The 19,799-nt window shown below is 37.2% G+C and overlaps 1 protein-coding gene across 1 annotated transcript; it reads left to right on the top strand.

The window, feature by feature from the left end:
• Nucleotides 1–6,334: 6,334 nt before the first annotated feature.
• ttc22 (tetratricopeptide repeat domain 22) lies at nt 6,335–19,525 on the top strand. Its single transcript, XM_020933366.2, has 8 exons — nt 6,335–6,649; nt 9,774–10,074; nt 12,079–12,134; nt 12,220–12,335; nt 15,112–15,230; nt 16,429–16,590; nt 17,260–17,412; nt 18,142–19,525. Exons 1-8 carry the CDS (start codon nt 6,387–6,389, stop codon nt 18,688–18,690), a joined length of 1,719 nt encoding a protein of 572 aa, XP_020789025.2. The 5' UTR covers nt 6,335–6,386; the 3' UTR covers nt 18,691–19,525.
• Nucleotides 19,526–19,799: the final 274 nt, after the last annotated feature.

The raw sequence follows: 19,799 nt of genomic DNA, 5'->3' as shown, positions 1-19,799 counted from the left end.
GGGTAAATGTTGTTGATGTTACAGTCACTTCCTATAGGCGCGTGCAAAAGACATCCTCTGCGACTCCAGCTGAGTTGGACTGCGCCAAGAGATAAACAATCTGGCAGCATCAGCACGAGGGCACGTCCGAGCAGAAAAACGCAAAGAAATCCCTTAAAACTATTATCACTCTAAAAAATACCGTATTATTTTATTGTGAATCCTTTACGCGCTGGATCAAAACAAACCGGTGCCCATCAAGTGAAGATAGTAAAGCAATTCACCAAAAGACGTTTTCCAAATAAGTCCACGCAAATGAACGTACAGAAGGATGTGCCGGGTGGATCCAGACAGTGGCCAGGTCTGGTGGGCTCGTCCCGTCTGCTGTGAGGGGCTTCTAACGACAGCGGTGGTTACATTGCGCAGATTCCACCTGCATGATGACAGCGAGCAGTAACCGCAGAGTGGGACCATTCAGTGCGTAATGTCCACGCCGTCAAGCCACGTACGACACAAAGAGACGCATGGTGGTTCTTTCAGAGTAAAAGCGCGAAGAGGGGAAAGAAGAAATGTCAAAATAAAGGAAAACCGTCTCATAAGGGAAATGCTACCGACTTGTGTCATGAAATTCCATTGCAAGTCAGAAGTACAGGTCTAAGAACAAACAAGAAAAACAATGCATCATCTACTAACTGCTGCTGTGGTAATAGGCTATTGTTAAGAAATTAATGGTCTGAGAGATGTTTTTTATGTTTTTTTTAAACAGAAAGTTTTGCCTAGGCCTCACAATCAATATCGTACTGTGAGATGCATATCGTGATAATATCATACCAAGAGATTTGGATATAGTTACATCCCTAATAGTTACCATAGAGTTTCCAAAATGAATTAATATTAAATGTTTGATAGCTCAAGGCTAATCAGCTACATGGTAACTAATAACAACAAGACCTATAATTTTATTTACAATCTGTTTCTGAATCTTTGTGGACCACAGATATTTCGAATCTTGGGTTTTAAACTGCCTTTTCGACAATCACATAGCTGCTTAGCCTGTCTTTGAAATTTTCTAAGTATCTATTTGAAAAATTTATGAAAATTTTAGTCAAAATCAAAGATGAATTTTATTGTCTAGCGAAATATCACTTTTTAAAAACATTTTTTTGGACCTGTCAGGTTTTGGGTGCCTTCAAGTAAAAAAAACAAAAACAAAAGTTGGTCAAATATTTACATCTGGGGTGGTCTGAGGTTGTTTCGAGACGTTTCCAGCAAGTGTTGAGGAATTTCAAAATTTTGTCAAATTTGAGCAAAAATGTTGTCAAATTTGAGCCAAAACAACAGGGCCGGACCTGTAAAAAATTAAAACACACAAACCACACATGCACTGCCACACAGGGAACACAAAATGTAATAAGTCTTGTGTTTGTCTTATAATAAATAAGACAAACACTAAAATATACAGGCAGACAGACAAAGGACATCTGCATTTCCAACAAGAAACATTTTACGTCTGGAACTGGAGCAGTCAGTGTTGAGCTCCATATAAAGTAAGCCAATTATAACTCAGTATTATTCCTAAACAGTAGGCCTTTTAGACATCAAGTGAAAAAAGGTTCTAACTGATAATGCACCATGAAGCCATATGGACATGAATATTCAAATGTCCATCTTGAAGAAGAAGCTATCATCGCAGGCTCTGTCTCAGGTACACATCTTTAGTAAGTAAAGTAAATCAAAAGATGTTTTCTCTCCGCATGCACTTTTAAAATCGTCCTTTCCTCTACCTTTATTCTCTATTACACCCTCTAATATATCGCCAAGTCATAGTCTAGTCCACTGTCTGCCCACTGCGCTGGTGTCAGCTCTGATTAAACACATGTTCATTCAGGAAACAGTCTCTGGTGTGGGAATAGGACGACCTCCATCACCAAGGTCACTATAGCAACCCTCAGATCTGGATTATAAAGTCATATTAAACACTTTTACCATATACATTTCATTTAAAAGCAGTGGGATTACTGTTAGGACCCATCAAGTCTCTGGTGCTAGTTATAGATTTTTTACTGGTGCAGAGTTCGTTCTTGGGTTAGACTTTGGAGAATGTAATTAGTGTAATGTGCTCTGACAGAGGTGTGACTTTGATTGCATTTGCTCACAGTATACTTTATGACACTGTCCCCCTCATGTCCTGTATCTACGGCCAATCCAGGGGCTCTTTATGAGAAAAACTGTACAGAAGAGTGCAAAAAGAACAGGTCTCTGCTACATCTAGCTCACATCAATTCTTTAATATATAATGTATTTCACTTTATTTCAGTCTTTCTTATGTAGTGTAACAGGAGGTTTAATTTGGTCAGAAATATTTCTTTTGATCACTACCAACCATGGTCTAATTTATTGCCTGATCAGTCATCTATCCATGGGTTTTAGAATTATGAAACACTTAAATACACTTAAACACTTCAAAAAAGCTACACCACCTCTTCTCCTCTGTAGCTCAATAAAACAAGGTTCAAAATAATAAATACATTCTATCTCTGCAAATGAAAAATGGAGAAAGGACTGGTTTTAAGGACAATATCATTCACAAAAACTTCTTCTTAAGGATTCTTGATTAAAAGCTGGTTGAAAATGCAAAGTTAACTGTAATTTAGAGTGTTTTATATTTATTTTGCCATAGTGATTAACAATTTAAAACAAAATAATACACTTTTTGAACTCAAAAGGTTAGTGGAGCAATATCGTAGCACCCTGTATGTCTATAGAAATATGATAGTAGTAGAGGTGGGAAAAGATGCAATTTTCACAAGATGAGACAAGAAGACACAAGAATGAGATTTTAACATACTTTATAATAAATATTTTTGCTGTAATTTTAGAAAATGCTTATTGGAACTACAGATTCTGTGTAACTTAGGTATAAGAATCTCAGAAAGTCATTTTCCTCAAGTGTGTACAATCTTTTGGCAATTTTATCTCGCAAGATCTTGTCCTATTATCTATATATAAGTACAATAAATTCAAAATACACTTAACTATAATAATAATACAGACTTTAGAAGAAAGATTGTGGATTAAAGTCTAAACTAACTGAGCTCGTTTGCTGGACACTGAAATCTGACCTTGCAAAAAAGCACAGAGTCGACCCTAATGAAGTGTTTTGAGCAGTGGGCAGCGGCTGGGGCTTTTCTTCAGATGATTGATTAACAATTTGTCTAAGAGTGAGACAGGAAACACACACAATCTATGGAAGCTCATGTGGTGGTTTTACTAAAGTCCCATGTGCAATTGAAACCGGAGCAGGCAGAGTTAGTATTGTTAATGTGCAATTTTTTTTGTTTGTTAAAGTAAGAAGCAACTGCAAATATAAATAATTAGTTTCAGCATTTGTGGGCATGTTCTTATTCGGGATGGGATGAGATACAATTTCCACAAGACGAGACACAAGATTGGGTTGAGGAGAATCAGACAAAACGAGATATGTTCATCTAACAATTTCTGATTCTTTGGGCTTCACAATTTTGTACGTATGTGATTTCATATTTGTGTTTCCATTTTTGAAACTGTAAGAGATGAAACTCTCCAACACATAACCCTTTTTGTTGAATCTAAATGTGGGGGAAAATCTTGTGACAATTTATTATCTTGTGTTACTAGATCATGTACCATCCCTAAGTTCTTACATATTGTTCTTATATATACTGTCTTGAAACTACAATGTAATTCACGAGAGAAATTATAGTACATTTATTTATTCACAGTGTCTTCCTATAACATCAAAAGGAAAGTCTGTTTTTTAAGATTATGTAAGTGGTTTGAAAGGTCATCTCAGACAGCAGCTTAATCAGTGATGGCACTCGACTATGAAGTGTACATTAAAGTGTCCCTATGTGTCCATGTGACCTCTGACCTTTTGTGTCTGATGTCACTTCTTATGAGGGGCCCATAATCCCCCCTGTGCTTCTTTCACTCCAGACTTAGGTGCATGATCACTTAGTCTCTATTACCTACAACATAACAGCAAAGGCAATGATTATTCTACCATGCAAATACTGTTGCAATTCACAAGAGGAATAGACAGCGAAGAGCGGCTTTAACATTTCAGCACACCCACATGCTATGAGAGAGAATAAACTGTGTGGGAGATTCTGTGTGGGAGATAGGAGATAAGTAAGAGCAGGAGGAGGCAGGATACAGGCTGTTGAGTGAAAAATGCCATTTTGGACAGTCAGTTATGCCATTTTCTTCTGAAATTCCAATATATTCGCAATTCCAAAAATACTACCTAACATAAAAATCTGCAAAGGGTTACACACAGTTGATAAATATAGTAAATAGTATATATAGTATAGTGCTTAAACGTTCAATATTACACAATATTGACTCTTGTGAGCTTTAAGTCATGTTATAATGTTGTTACCTTCTCAAAAACAGACATGGAGTTGTGTTTTGTTTCATTCACACATGTTTGAGTATTCTTTTATTATTAGTCTGTCTACATCTCCAAAGCTTAAAATGCTCTGTTTCACCTTTTTACATTTAGTTCAGTAGAGACAGGAAATTCCAGGGTTGAAATTATCCAAATGATTCTAGTGAAGCTTTATGGAGTTTAAAAAGCACTTTCTGTTTTACTACATGACATCACAAGGTGGAACAGAGTGTTTCCTGTTTGAGAGTAGAACTCCATATGCAGGGTTGTGTAAAACATGTATGAATAAAACAAAACACAACGCCAGGTCTGTTTGTGATGAGAAAACAAAATTATAACATAGATCAGATAATAGTGCAATACGGGCCCTTTAAATGTGCCACCAGCTTGTTTCCGTGGAGATAGACAATATCCAGATTCTTCAGACGGTTTAATTTTGTGTAAACCATCTGACCTCGCAGCATTAGGATTCGTTGGCTTGACGGTAGGTGGATACTTTTTTTATTAAACCAATCATTGCTATTTGGTCATGACATAAGTAATATGCCAAATCCAGTAGGAAGAAGGGCAATAACGTCTTTCCCCTTGACAAAATTCACCAAACATTCTCTTTGCTCCAGCTTTAAATCCTCGCTCTCGGGAATCGTCTACTGCAGTGTTTCCCAAACTTTTTTTCTGGAGACCCATATTTTAAAATTCACAAACCTTCGCGACCCAAGTCAATACATATTATTCATAAATCACAAAATAAAAGTGGATTTGACATTATTGAACATTAATGAGGATATTTTATTGTTGACTGAGTGATCGTGTCTCTCTGAACAATTAGCATTACTGAAGTTTTAAACAAGGAAAAACAGCCATCGAACCAGCAATGAAACATCCATAAGTCGTCTATTTGGACATTAATTGTAGCCACTTTCATTTTCTTTTCAACATTTAATTGGACCAGCAACACTGGAAAAAATAGTCAATAAAATAATTACAAACAGATTAGAAATGTTACAAAACATGTCTTAACATTTCAACATTTGCAATGAGATAGGTGGGCCTGTCTGCATTTTAGCTCCCTCATGTGTTAGAACTGTATATTGCAGAACTACATTCAGATCGTGACAAGGTGACCCCAAAAGAATCTCTTGTGATGCACCTGAAGGTCACGACCCAGTCTTTGGGAAACAATGGTCTAGTGTATTCTGATTCCTGATCTAGTCGCTGGAGAGAAATGAAACTGAGTGGAGGCACTAGGTGGCGCCAACCTGGCTACAATAGACTAACTCTCCAGCGCCATACAGTATTTCTGACTAGGAATACTGCTGGTTGGTCACCCATTGGGTCAAATGCAGAGTACAAATTTGAGAACAAAGCATACTAAAACCTTGAGGCTGTGTGCACATTTTGCGCAATATATAACCTTTAAACTGTGAGACACCACTCACAAACAGCTCACTTACTCTTTGAAAATATAGTGACTTTTACTTAATTGCAGATTTTGGCTCTTGTACACCTGTAGTTATTACATTACTGCAAACACACGCTGAAAACACCTCACTGGTATGTATGTCACAACAACTTGACTTTGAATGCACAAGGCAGTAAGTTCATTTTCTGTAGTTACTCAGCCTGATCGGTCACATTCTTATCGCGGCTACAAACAACTAAAGACCTTGTCAGAATATAATGCGAAAGCTCACATTACAAATACATTACAAACCTATATCTGTACTTTCACTGAATTAGAATTTCCAAAGTACAAGCTTAAATGAAAAACTATTGTATGACTTGATTAATACTTTGAAGTTGTCCCTTGCATCTCTGCACCCTGTCCCTCCCAGAACCTGTAAAACCAGCTGAATGGGGCGTCCACACAGAGAGGATAATTTCACAATACTTTCTGGCTTGCATTGGCTTAGTTTTCTGCTTTGATTATAGGTGCAGGCATGATCCAAGCCAAATCTTAGCTACAAAACCAGCTGCCATGGAAACGAATAGCTCAGAGGACATCGAGTCTCTTATGGAGGACATGGACTATATTCCAGGACATTTTCACCTGGATCTCCATTTGAACTGTGATCCGGAGGGGCCCTTGAAGCTGAGGCACAGAGACACGTATCTGAAACAGGAGAGTTTGAGAGGAGAGCTGGAGGTGGAAGTGGGGTATTTACAGTATGCAGTTAGAAATCTACTCGGACTATTGGCGTTTCATTTGGACCAGCTGGACTCAGCAGAGGAGATCTTCAGGTGAGATTTGAAAAAAGTACTAGAGTACTGGAAAAAATCTCTTAAAGGTGCACTGTGTAACTTTTATGGTTCTTTTCTTTTCTCCATGCTGTTGCTTTTACTGAAAAGTTTCATAGTATGGCATTAAACCTTTCTCTCTTCATGGAGACCAAACCAGATCAAGTTACAGGTCAGATCTGTGGAGAGGCAACCCCGCTCACAATCAGAATGCATGTTTTTTATAGGTATTTTTGAGCTATAAAACTGCTTGTAATTGAATAAAAGTAAGGTAGAGCTGTTTAATGTCATACTGTGGAACATTCCAGGCAGAGCAATGACATATCCATAGAAACAAGCAGGTGACAGACCCCCAACCAAACATAGTGCACCTTTAAATAAGATAATATGTTAATAAGTGCTTCATTTCAGTAGTATTAGTCTAGATTCAAGTATATTTTGACTATCTTAAAAGAAGATTTGCTCATTTTTTACTTATTTGTGTGTAATTTGTTAGCATTAGTCTCCTTTTTTTCTTATTTCAAGTGTTCTTGTTCTATTGGTAAATCTTGTATGTCACTTTTTAGGTATAAATATAATAAAATTAAAGTTGTTTCTTTTCAATATAGATGTTTTTATTACACTAAAAGCATAGAACAAAATGTGCCTTAACTCTGAGTGAGCTTGCATATCTCCACAAACCTGACTTATCCAGTCTGGTGTAGGGCTTCCTCCTGCTTGTTTCCAAGAAGATATTGTTCCTTTGGCTACAATATTCCAGAGTATTGCATAAAACGTATCTTGGAGAATAGACAATGTTCTGAAGTATGGTTTTAACTTTCTATTACCATGGAATCATGCAGGCGACTTTACATCTTCAGAACGTTGCATGCTATTACTTTAAGATGTAAGTCAAAATGTATACAAATGAAGATTAATAATACTTCATTTGAACACTTGATTGTATTGTATTTTTTGTAGTTAGTAGTTTCATTGTGATTTTCAATACGGCTATCCAAATATGACCACTACATTTAATTCCACATATCCCCTTTAAGATCATTTCTACTTTGACTTCAGTAAATGAGAGTTGGAACAATATTTTTGGGGTCAATATTTAACGTTTATCTTTCTACTAGTGGGTACTTTATGTAGAGGGTTGAATAAACAACTGTGAAGACTCATAGATACAACTTAACTGTTAAACCCATTCATTTATAACATGTTTTTTAACAATATGGCTGCTTTAGAAGAGGGTTTACTGGGATTATCTTGGTAAATGGTCTTTGATTCAGCTCCATAATGTGTAATTTCAAGATTATCTTTTTTTATCATCTGTATTTTCTTCAGCAATACACTTCGAAATGAGTTATTGTGACTGGATTAATTCTACTAGATCTAAAGTTGGCCTAAGACAGAATTATAAACTCTCAGCTACAGTTAAACCATCTTTAAAAAACATTACACAATTGCTTTACTATTACAACGAAATAAGATTAAGTAAATCTACATGTATTCAGTGCACTTAATGTACATTTCACTTTTTTTTTTCCATATTTAAGATCATAGATTGCACTGAATTACAATAAACCGCCTACATTATTATCCTAAAAAGTTGCAGAATGATCAAAATGAGAGTAATTTTCAGTTAAAAAGTACAAAAGTAGAAAAAATATAAATATAACTGTAGTTTTCATAATGGAACTTAAAAGCAGCAGTGTATGCAAGGAAAAATGTTAAGGAAATGTTATAAAAGTCTATGCAAAGTGAGTACTAGTCTAGATCTAGATCTCAGTACTATATCTGCAAATTTTCATTATAACAAATAAACAAAGCAGACTTATGTAATGTAACTAAACTTGTTACATACTGTGGTCCAAAGCAAGAAAAATGATCTGATGAAGGCTTTTTTGCCGAAACGTTATTTAAAAATAAAAAAAAGGCTTTTGGACATCAGCCACCTGAGTGTGCTATGCATTTTTTCACTTGTATTTTGCTGTTTCTTGCATTTGCACCTCTACATGAACCTTGGTGTGCGTTTTCTGTAACTGAACTTAACACAAATGGAAAAAAAAATCAAAGGTGCACTATGGAGACTCTGAGAAATCTAAATAAAAAGTATTGAAAAGTAATGATTCATGCATTGTTGTTATTATTAGGCTGAATTCAAAGAGTATGTTTTCATATATAGGCGTGTATCAGTGAATAAAAAGAAGTTCCACCCATAACTATAAAAACTAACTGACAAAGCTATATGCAGTTTGTAAGTTCTTTATGTACTTAAAGGTGCAATGTGTCACTTTTTGTTTGGCGGTCTATCACCTGCTTGTTTCTTTGAATATGTCATTGCTCTGCCTGGAATGTTCCACAGTATGACATTAAACAGCTCTACCTTACGTTTATTCAATTACAGGTGGTTTTATAGCTCAAAAATACTTAGGCAAACAGGCATTCTGACTGTGAGCACGGTCACCTTTCCACAGATCTGACCTGTAACTTGGTCTGGTTCGGCCTACATAAATAAAAGAAAGGTTAATGCCATACTGTGAAACATTCCAGACAAAGCGATAACATTTTGATGGAGAAAAGCATTTGAAGGACCCGACCCTCCACCAGGAAAGTTACACATTGCAGCTTTAAAGAATACCAAAATTAACTTCTCATACTTGTGTACTTACACTTATTTGCATATTTATCAGCCTGAAATATTAAAAAGAACTGTACCTGTACCTATTTTTTGTCTTTAAAAATATGAAAAAGGTCCCTATTATTCACAACAATGAGTTCTAAAGTATTTTTTCACAAGGCTAGATCAACATGTGAAGCAATAAAACGCTGTATAATTAGACTTCCAAATGACTGAATCATCTGTCTGTGTCTATTTATCCTTGAATTAACTACTACAGTGTCACTGTAAAACATATGAATAGGCAGTTTTTTTGCATTTTCAGTGTCTGTGTAATCCATCAGTGGTCCAGGTAGGATTCATAGCAAAAGAAAAAACTGATTCTTTCATTTGGACAAGATTTTTTTGAGACAATAAAATTCCCTGTAACTGAATAAATGCAAGTATTATGCAGTAATATAATGCAATACTCAAAAGAAGTTACATGCACAAGTTTAAAACATAATGCTTTTTGTGCTGCAGGAGCATTTGTAAGGAGGACCCCGGTAACCTGAACGCGTGGGCTAACCTGGGGTACGTGTATGACCGCCTGGGCCGTGAGCTGGAGGCGGGGGAGTGTGTGGAGCAGGTGTCCTCTCTCATGGGGCTGGGCGGAGGAGAGATGAGCCAGGCTGAGTCCAGGCTCCTGGCAGCTCGGTGTCTGGCGGAACAGGCTTATGTGTACCCCTACGACGTGGAGCTGGAGAACGAAGAGGAGCTCAGGGAGAGACTGACCTCAGCCCTCACACTGTACAACCGAGCGCTGGACTACGGGGGACAGCTGGTGAGATATGGGGGGGAAATGGGGATTAGTCCATCTACCGTGAAAATCTGTAACAGCATCACAGGATGGTTCAGTATGTTCAGTTTTGACATTTTGGAGCATCTTATTTTTCTTTTTCATAAACTGTGTGAAGAGTTTAAAATGTATTACTTTGAATTACTTACAACGGCTATTATTAGTCAGTGTTTTTCAGAAAATGCTTCTGTTGACAGCTTCTGTTGACACTGCTACTACTTCAACTACAATTCCTGCATTTATTTTACATCCCAAATACTCATTTGCAATACTGGTTTACAAACACATATTACTTAAAAGTCCTACATTATGCAAAGTTGACTCTTGTGAACTTTAAGCCATGGTAGAATGCTGTTACCTCAACAAAAACAAACCTGGGGTTGTGTTTTGTTTCATTTACACATTTTTGAGTAATCCTTTATTATTACGTCAGTACATCTTCAAAGTTCAAAATGCTCTGTTCCACCTTGTGATGTCATGGAGTGGTAGTTTTCAAGTCAACAACAACCTTTTACCTTTAGTTCAATAGAGATTGAGATCCAAATGATTCTAATGAAGGTGTATGGAGTTTAAAAGTGCAGTGGAGCACTTATTAGCACTGTATAACCACATGACATCACAAGATGGAAAAGAGTGTTTTGTGTTTGAGAGAAGAACTCAGCCTTAATATCCAAGGTTTGTGTGTTAAGCATGTGTAAATGAAACAAAACTACAACTCCAGGTATATTTTCGATGAGGAAACAACATTATAACAGATCAGAAAACAGAATAATATGGGCCTTTTAACTCTGTCTAAATGTTTAATTATAATGTTTTGCTATTTGAAAATGCGCGAAGCATGTACAAACTATGGCACGTTCTCACACCTGGTGAAACAACTGCTCCTCTCAAACCAAAGCTGCATATATAATGTGGACTGATGTGTGCCAGGAGTGAATGACTCATGGATGCTTCTGATAATGGATGATGATTTTAAAATGCTGAGAAAACTGGATGTGAATAATGGAACAGATTTTTTTATAATTGGCCAGTCACTGTAAAGACATTTTCTTCTTTCTGTATGTTTGATTTTATGTACTATAATGTCAGCCTGCCCACTAATACTACAACCTGGGGCAATGGATTTCTAAAAGTGTAACGTTTTTGGTGGAGAGTTTGTCAATTACTCTTTTCCATGGAGATGTTATTGCTTTGTCTGAAATGTTTCACAATATGGTATTTTCTGGTACTTTCTATCTTTATGGAGACCAAACCAAACCAAGTTACAGGTCAGATCTGTGGAGAGACAACCCCGCTCAGTCAGAATGCCTGTTTTTCTAAGTATTTTTGAGCGATAACACCACCTGTAATTGAATAAATATACGGTAGAGGTGTTCAATGTCATACTGTGAAACATTTCAGGCAGAGCAATAACATGTCCATGGAGAAAAGCATCTGACAGATCCTCCAACAGAAAAGTTACACTTTTAAGGTCAGTGTATATTGTGCAATGTTCCTGTCTCATTAAACAAATACACTAAACTAAACAAAAAAATAAATAAAGATATACATAGGCTAGAGTTAAAGGTTAGGTTAAGGTACACTTTAGTGTAGTGTTTTCCCAAACTTTTTTTCTGGAGACCCATATTTTAAAAGTCACAAACCTTCACGACCCAAATCAATAGACTTTTCGATTATTCATAAATCACTAAATAAAGGTGGATTTGACCATTATTGAACATTAATGAGGACAATTTATTGTTGACTGAGTGATCGGGTCTCTCTGAACAATTAGTATTACTCAAGTTTTAAAGAATGATAAACAGTCATTGAACCAGTAATAAAAGGATCCATAAGTTGCCATAAGTTGCTCTCTTGCGACCCACCTGAGGGTCGCGACCCAGTCTTTTGGAAACAATACTTTATTGTCTCTGAAGGAAAACTTGTCCTCTGCATTTGACCCATCTTTCAATACTGCAGCAGACTAACAGATTTTTTATGTTGTTGTAGCTTCCAGTGGAGGAAAAGAGAAGCTGGTATTTCAAAATGGCTCTGATCTACATAAGGTACAAAGGAGATAAAGTTAAACACATCTCTCTGTGTGAAGTGTTTTCTTCTTACCTGTCCTCTTCTGTCCTCTTCTGTCTTCAGGCTGGACGACATCGTGAAGACCAAAGTGGACTCAGAATACTCCAGACTGTCCCATTACAACAAAGGATTGAAGCTTCTGAAGGAGACACTGGAATCTGAGAGACCACAACACAAAGGTATTTATAGGTTGGGTTGAGGTTATAGGAGTAGTTTAAATAGAGCTGCAGGACTGGTCAGAATTCTATGGTGGAATTAGCTGTTTAAAGGTCCCATATTACACAAAACTTACTCTTGTGAGCTTTGACCCATGTTAGAATGTTGTTACTTCCTCAAAAACATACCTGGAGTTGTGTTTTGTTCCATTCACACATGTTTCACACATCTCCAAACTCAAAATGCTAGGGATGTCATGAAATGATAGTTTTGAAGTTAAGAGCTACCTTTTACCATTTAATAGAGACTGGAACTTCCAGAGCTGAAATTATCCAAGTGATTCTAGTGAAAGTGAATGGAGTTTAAAAATCCAGTGGAGCACTTCCTGTATTATTGCATGGCATCACAAAGTGGAAGAGAGAATTTTCTGTTTGAAAAATGAACTTAGCCTAAATATGCAGGATTTTGTGTGTTAAACATGTGTGAATGAAAGAAAACACAACTCCTGGTATGTTTGTGATGAAGAAACATAACGTAGATCAGAAAATAGCATTAATATGAGCCCTTTAACTGTCAGACCGCAGACTTGTTGACCTCATTTATGGTTCATATCTGTAATTACTAGGCCTATTCACATGAAACAAAAAACTAGCACAAAGTTCAATGTCTTATCTATTAGCACAAATAATCAAATCTGAATTTTTTTTTTCACAATAGTAGATCCAATCTGTAACAAATAATGAAAAGTGGGGGTGTGCAAAAATATAAAAATATCTATATCTCTATCTATCTATAAATAAATATATATATATATATATATATATATATATATATATATATATATATATATATATATATATATATACATATATATATTTTTTTTTTTACTAAATTATTTAATTTTATTATTTTAGTTTTGTTGCTTGTTCAGAGGGAAAAAAAACTCATTTATGTAACACATTTGAGATTTTCACTGTTTTGAGGATTAAAATGTTTGTGTTTCATATGAACTTTGCACACAAAGTAAAGGTTTAAAAAAGACTTGTAGTGTCACAGCTATGATTTAGCCATTATTTTTTATTGAGCCGTATCGAATTAATTTAAAATATATCTTACCGAACCGAAAAAGCACTGTATCGAGATATGTATTGTATCGTGGCCTATGTATTGAGGTATGTATCGTATTGGCAGCTTCATAATGATACCCAGCCCTAAAGATAAGGTTCAATATTTGTGGATTTCTGTTTTGGACATTTCTTTGGTAAATGGTCACATTTTTCTATAGCGCTTTTCCACCTTCAAGGCACTCAAAGAGCTTTACAACAAGGAACCACTCACCCATTCACACACACATTCATACACCAGTGTACACAGACACTGGGGTGGGTTAAGCGTCTTAAGGACACAACGACAGCATTCATCTGTGGGAGCTGGAATCACATCAGCCAACCTGTGGGTCAGTGGATCCGACTGCTCAACCTGTGATGTTTATGTCAAGAACTGGATTCGAACCACCAATCTTCAGATCAGTGGGTGAATGCTCTATCAAGTGAGCTACTGCCGCCCACAAAAACAGTAAAAAAAAACCTGTAAATCTCCCCTAGATAAACAGTACACAGCCCTTGCAAACTACCTCAGATTATGTCATAATCAAATTCTATAAAGTGAACACCACCTATTCACACACAATATTGAGGACAATAAAACAGTTTCAGTGAATAGCAAACCATTTGGAAGATCTGGGTAATTGCTTTTGGCAAAGTTTTGATGAAGGAGTTTTAATTACCCTAAGTTCTGTGTGAAAATGAGAAAATTCCATACAGACAGTGCACTGATTCACTTAAAACTCTTGATGTAAAGCTTCTATCTGCATATGTCTCCAAATATCTTATTAATATTTGAAAATAATTGCATTGTTCTTTTTGTGCCTTCACAGAAATATTGGGTGTGTTAAGCCCTATTTGTATGAGATTAGTATTACCTATGGACATTTGGTAATTTGTAATAATTATGGATGATGCCTGAGATCTTAACCCCGTGCAAAGGCTCCATGTCTGTAATTCCTAAAGTAAAAATTCCACTGCAAAATATCTACTATATTTTGTGAAAAACAGAGACGTCCGGTGATAATACTAGTTCCGTGCGAATCTACATCTCAGTGTTTGTTGTTGTAATTGCGCACCTTTTCTATCTCTTTTCTTTCTGCGTTCTTTTCTCTTTCAATCTCAGTCAATGTCATAAAATAGATTAATTTACAGACTTTGCTTATCCCGTGTGAAAGCGTCGCTAGTAAGACAGAGGTGGGGCCGTAATTTGCAAATTACCAGACATCCCCAGGTTTTACTTATTCTGTGTAAATAGGACTTTAGACTATAATGTTTTGTAACAGACTGTATAGTTTGTAGTGCTTTCTTAAAACATTTAAGTGTGTGCATTTTATTTTCTATTTATTCTGTCTTTATTTTTAGGAAATAGCCAAATGAAAGTACCAGACTCACAAGATAATCATTACAATTAAATAGGCCAATTAAAACATTAAAACAGGTGTAATTATGACTATAAATTAACACCATATTATTAAAATACAACAGAGGCTGCAGTGTATCCAGTTTGGCATGTCTTTGAAATGTTTTCCGTTTGTGAGAAGCAAAATACACATGTAAGAAAGTCAATTGCTGTAGGCCTACGTATATGCTTGCCAGTGTTCTATGGATTTTACATTAATTGTACTTCATGTCATTTCTCTCACAGATCGATGAACTCTATGTATGTTTAAATGAGATGTTTCTTTGCCCTCAGCTATTGCCTGGTGTCACGTTGGCGTCATGTTGGAGAGAAAAGACGAGTTTGTGACTGTGCCCATGTCTGTGCACGACTGTGGATACTCTGCCACTGACCCTCTCAACTGTTACGCAACGGTCAGTTACACAAGAGTATTATAGAACAAGAAAGTATCATAGTGATGACTGACATTACAGTACTATAGTAAACTCATGTATATACCCAAGTGTGAGGCTAGGGGGCAGGCCTACACAAGACAAAAAAACATTAGGAACCATTAGTGTAGTGGTTTAAGGTGATTCGGGTTTGTCTCCTCATTTCACAGAACAAATAAACAAAAGTGGCCATACCGTCATGTCATTTATATAATTATGCCTTTATTTATATAATTATGCCTTTCTCTTTGTTATTATAATAAATTGTGATGTGTGAGCTATTGTGTCCAAGTAATCTCAGTAGCTAAAAGCCAGGTCAGTACTTAGTTGGAAGACCACTGGAACATCAAATGCCACTGTGGGGTGCCGACTGTCTTTATGTCCTGAGGCAAGGCACTTCATAAACATAGTATCAAAATGGTGTGTGCCTGTGTGAGTGTTGGTTGTGGTCAGAGAGGCTGATGGTGCAGATTGACTGCCTCGGTGCCATCAGTCTGCCCCAGGGCAACTGTGGCTACAATAGCATCTTACCACCACCAAGTATGGAATGAATAATGCTGTAAAGCTCCTCGGGTATTATGAAAGGCGCCGTACAAATCCAGTGAGTCAGTAAAAATAAAATAGACTCATAAAATAAATAAATTGCATGGTTGAATGGATGAGTAATTGACCTACAATCCTCCTTGTTAGTGTAAAGTTGAAAGGTTCTATTGTCTTGGCAATTATAGGAGCTAGTAAAGCCTGTTAGACCAGTACACATCTCTATGGGTCTGTGTTTTTAAAAGGGAGTATCATGTTTATCATATATTTATCAATGTTTATCAACATTTCTTAAGGGTTTAAATCAAAAATATCCACAAAGTTATGTTTTAATTTTACTGACATGTGGTAAAGCAGTCTTTTAATGCTTTCTGCTATATCCCTATAAACTCCATCCATCTAGCTATCTGTCTATCTATCATTTAATTATTTTATTTATTATGTCCAATGAAAAAAAAAACACTAGTGGCATGAACAAAATGAACAGGAAGAAGATACATTTTACAAACCCTGCTTATATTCAGATAAAGTTAAATATGAAACATAATTCAGGTATCCACTGTTTTAGAAATACAAACAATAGCAGTACACCTCCTTTATGATGTTAATGAGTTGTATGTTTGTGTGTGATTGTGAATAGGCGATAAACCTGGCCAGTGACGATGTCTCCATCCTGAACATGCTGGCCAAGCTGGTGTTTCTTCTGGGCAAACACGAGATGGCCACAGGGATCTGCAACATGGCTCTGAACGTGCTGCCCGACCCTGAACTCAACTGGCAGGCCTACTGTACCCGCGCCAAGGTACGCCAACGCCAACGCCAACGCTATAAACAAACAGAGATAGAGACATGAGCGGAAACTGATAGCTTTGAATCGATCATCTCACGTGGCATAGATGAAATGAAGAGAAGATGGATAGGTTGAGGTGGCTAGTGGTTATTTTTTTAGCCTGGGGAGTCGACAGGGGGAGATAAACGGGTCTACTGTCCTGGGCTCCAGGGTCTTAGGGGACCAGAATTACAACCTTTGCCTATGAATTAATATTACAGGGGGGCCCATGTGAGTCTTCTTGCCCTGGGCCCCCAAATTTCTGTTGACGGCCTGTCTGTAGTATCAGTGAAAACAGGTAGAAAAGGTTTCAGGTTTATACATTGAGCTAGTTTTTAGTCTCCAAAGGAAACTGCAATTTATTTATAGCTAGGGCTTGAGAGTTTTTTGTGTGTTTTTATGCATTTGCACAAAGCCCAATAATTATGTTGTTTTTAACATAATGTCAGTCACATACCCACAATCCAATGTCCAATGTCTTATCTTTATTAATTTTACCACGATTCAGCAAAAACCCCACAGATGCATAATTGGACAGGAAGTACAGACGTTACCAGTGTGGTTGCCGGGTACCCTTGTGCACAGAGCCTATTTTCATATCTAACATTTTCTGTCTTCTGTATTTCACCATTTTGCTGTTAGATTCATGTGATCCAGTACATGAGAGACCTGGAAAAAGCCAAGATCGGAGAAGGAGGAATCCCGGACCGGCAGAACCTGACGGCAGCTCGCAAAGACCTGGACAAAGTGCTGAGTGTGCGCCCCTGTCTGAGGACGCACCTGGAGATGGCACAGGTACAAGATCACACCATATCTGAAAAGAATTAGAACAGATATAATAAAACTCTCAAAAAGACAAATCATTAATAAAGTTTGAGTACTTTTAAATGAGGTGTTTTCCTTTATGTTCTGACAAATGTAGAAAAACGTGTCCTTGCTCTTAGTGAGTTTGCATCTCCACAAACCTGATTTGTAGGAGGGCCTGCAATGTCTGTTTCCATGGAAATGTTGCTTTGGCTATAATCTTCCACTGTATGGGATAAAATGAATCTATCTGCATGGGCAATGTTCCAAAGAATTGTTTTAATGTTATGTTTTAATGGAATCATGTAGGTGACACCTCCAGAAAGTTACATGGTGTTGCTTTAAAGGTGCACTATGCAACTTTTTGGTTGGGGGGGCTGTCATCTGCTTGTCATTGCTCTGCCTGGAATGTTCCACAGTATGACATTAAACAGCTCTACCTTACATTTATTCAATTACAGGTGGTTTTATAGCTCAAAAATACAGAGAAAATAGTTATTCTGACAGTGAGTGGGTTGCCTCTTCAAAGATCTGACATGTAACTTGGTCTGGTTTGGTTTCCATGAAGACAGAAAGGTTTCATACCATAATGTGAAACACTCCAGACAAGGCAACAACATTTCCATGGAGAAAAGCATTTGACGTACCCTCCGCCAAGAAAAGTTACTCAATGCACCTTTAAGTATACACTATCTATAAAATAATATCTTGTCTTCACAGGTGTACTACTACATGGGAGTGGATGCATTACGGGAGAGCCTCTTGGTCGATGAAGCCGCTGTGAACAATGCACTGGTCAGTCTGTCCCAAGCTTTACAGTTTGAACACGCCGACTCTGTACCAGACCTCCACATCCTCAGGGGGCGCTGTCTGCTTCTGAAGGGAGAGGAACAGAACGCCGTGGACTGCTTCAAACGTGCTCTAGAGCTAGAACGCCCAGGAAGCATAGACACCACTGCTCTACACTGCCTCCTACAGGCTCTAGTGGTACTTTTCATACAGTCGGGGCAGGATCACAACGAAGAGCCCTGTTCGGCAATTGTTCAGTTGGAAACGTGGGTGAAGAAGGCAGAGGAGAGGTACCCGAAAGACGTGGTGAAGGCGGAGTTAAAGATGCTGTACCGGACTCAGCCAGAGGAGGTGGCGGAGCTGTCACGAGCGCTGATCCAGACAGGGAGACTGGAGCTGGTGAGGAGGCTGCTGGAGACTGTGGTGCCCAAACAGAAACCAAAGAGGAAACCAATGCTCAGGACATACTCTCTGACGTAAACATGGATCTACAGGATTAAAGGGGGACTATGGAACTTTTCAGATAGCGGCCGGGTACAGACCACTTGCTCGTCTGCGTGGTAGTGTTATTGCTTTGCTTAGCTGGATTATTCCACAGTATTGCATTAAATGTATCTATCACTATGGAGACAAACAGATGACTCCACCAGGCCATGTTACAGGTCAGATCTGTGGAGAGGCAACCCAGCTCACAATAAGAATGCATGTTTTTCTAGTTACATTTTTTGTGTGATTACAAAAATCTCAAACAGTAGAACGTACAAGGCAAAGCAATAACATCTCCATGGCGACAAGCAGGTGGCAGGCCCCCCATCAGAAAAGTTCCATAGTGGACTTTTAAAACAAAAGCAATTTATTTTTTGTAAAACTGATGATGCAGTATTTGGATCTTTTACCTCAAGCAGCCACTTTCCAATATTTTGTGAGTTTAATATGTAAAGTCCTGACTCCACAGTGTGGGACTGTTGATTTTTGTTATTGGATGTATGTGTAAAATTGAAAAAAGAAATCGCACAATATTCCCTATATTCCCTATATTCCCTATATTCATTTACTTAGTGCTCTTTGGAATTGGACATTTGTAACAAGATGATATTCTCTGAAATACTGTTCATTTGATGTTGTGTTTGTTACTAGTATCTGGCATGTGTGTGTGTGTTTGTGTATGTTAAATGAAGTTTTGCGTTTAAACATGACTACCATCAGAGTATTGTTTAATTTAGCCAACGCATGTCGGCTACTCAATTTAAAATATTGTCTATGAATTACTTTCTTTACTTTTACTTCTCAATAAAAAACTGCTTTTGGCATTGGACATTCTTAGTTCATATTTTCCATTTAATGTTTTTGTCATAAAAAAAGACTTTTTGTAGCCTGGTGTGACTTTTGTCAAAATGAAAAGTAGTCTGACTCTTGCTGATGCTTTGAAGTCTTGAAAAAGTCTTGCATGGAGTGATTTCATGAGAGAAAGGTTAGTGAAATGCTTTTACACAAATATTTTACAAACTTGTAACATTAACATCAAACTTTAATAGAATTTGACTAATGATTTGACCCTGAGCTTTCCTGCTTTGTGATGCGCTATAATG

The sequence above is a fragment of the Boleophthalmus pectinirostris genome, unplaced genomic scaffold, assembly GCF_026225935.1.
Source record: "Boleophthalmus pectinirostris isolate CB_2022bp ecotype Guang Dong unplaced genomic scaffold, ASM2622593v1 HiC_scaffold_7, whole genome shotgun sequence".
NCBI classification, from domain to species: Eukaryota; Metazoa; Chordata; class Actinopteri; order Gobiiformes; family Gobiidae; genus Boleophthalmus; species Boleophthalmus pectinirostris.
The sequence above is the reverse complement of the archived record's forward strand: the minus strand, read 5'-3'. Positions and strand labels throughout refer to the sequence as shown.

Bases quoted from the DNA above. Each gene is read 5' to 3' on its own strand.
- ttc22 (XM_020933366.2), top strand. From the start codon at position 6,387: ATGGAAACGAATAGCTCAGAGGACATCGAGTCTCTTATGGAGGACATG. The intron at 15,231-16,428 runs GTCAGTTACACA...GATTGTGAATAG, and splicing joins CTCTCAACTGTTACGCAACG to GCGATAAACCTGGCCAGTGA. The intron at 16,591-17,259 runs GTACGCCAACGC...TTTTGCTGTTAG, and splicing joins CCTACTGTACCCGCGCCAAG to ATTCATGTGATCCAGTACAT.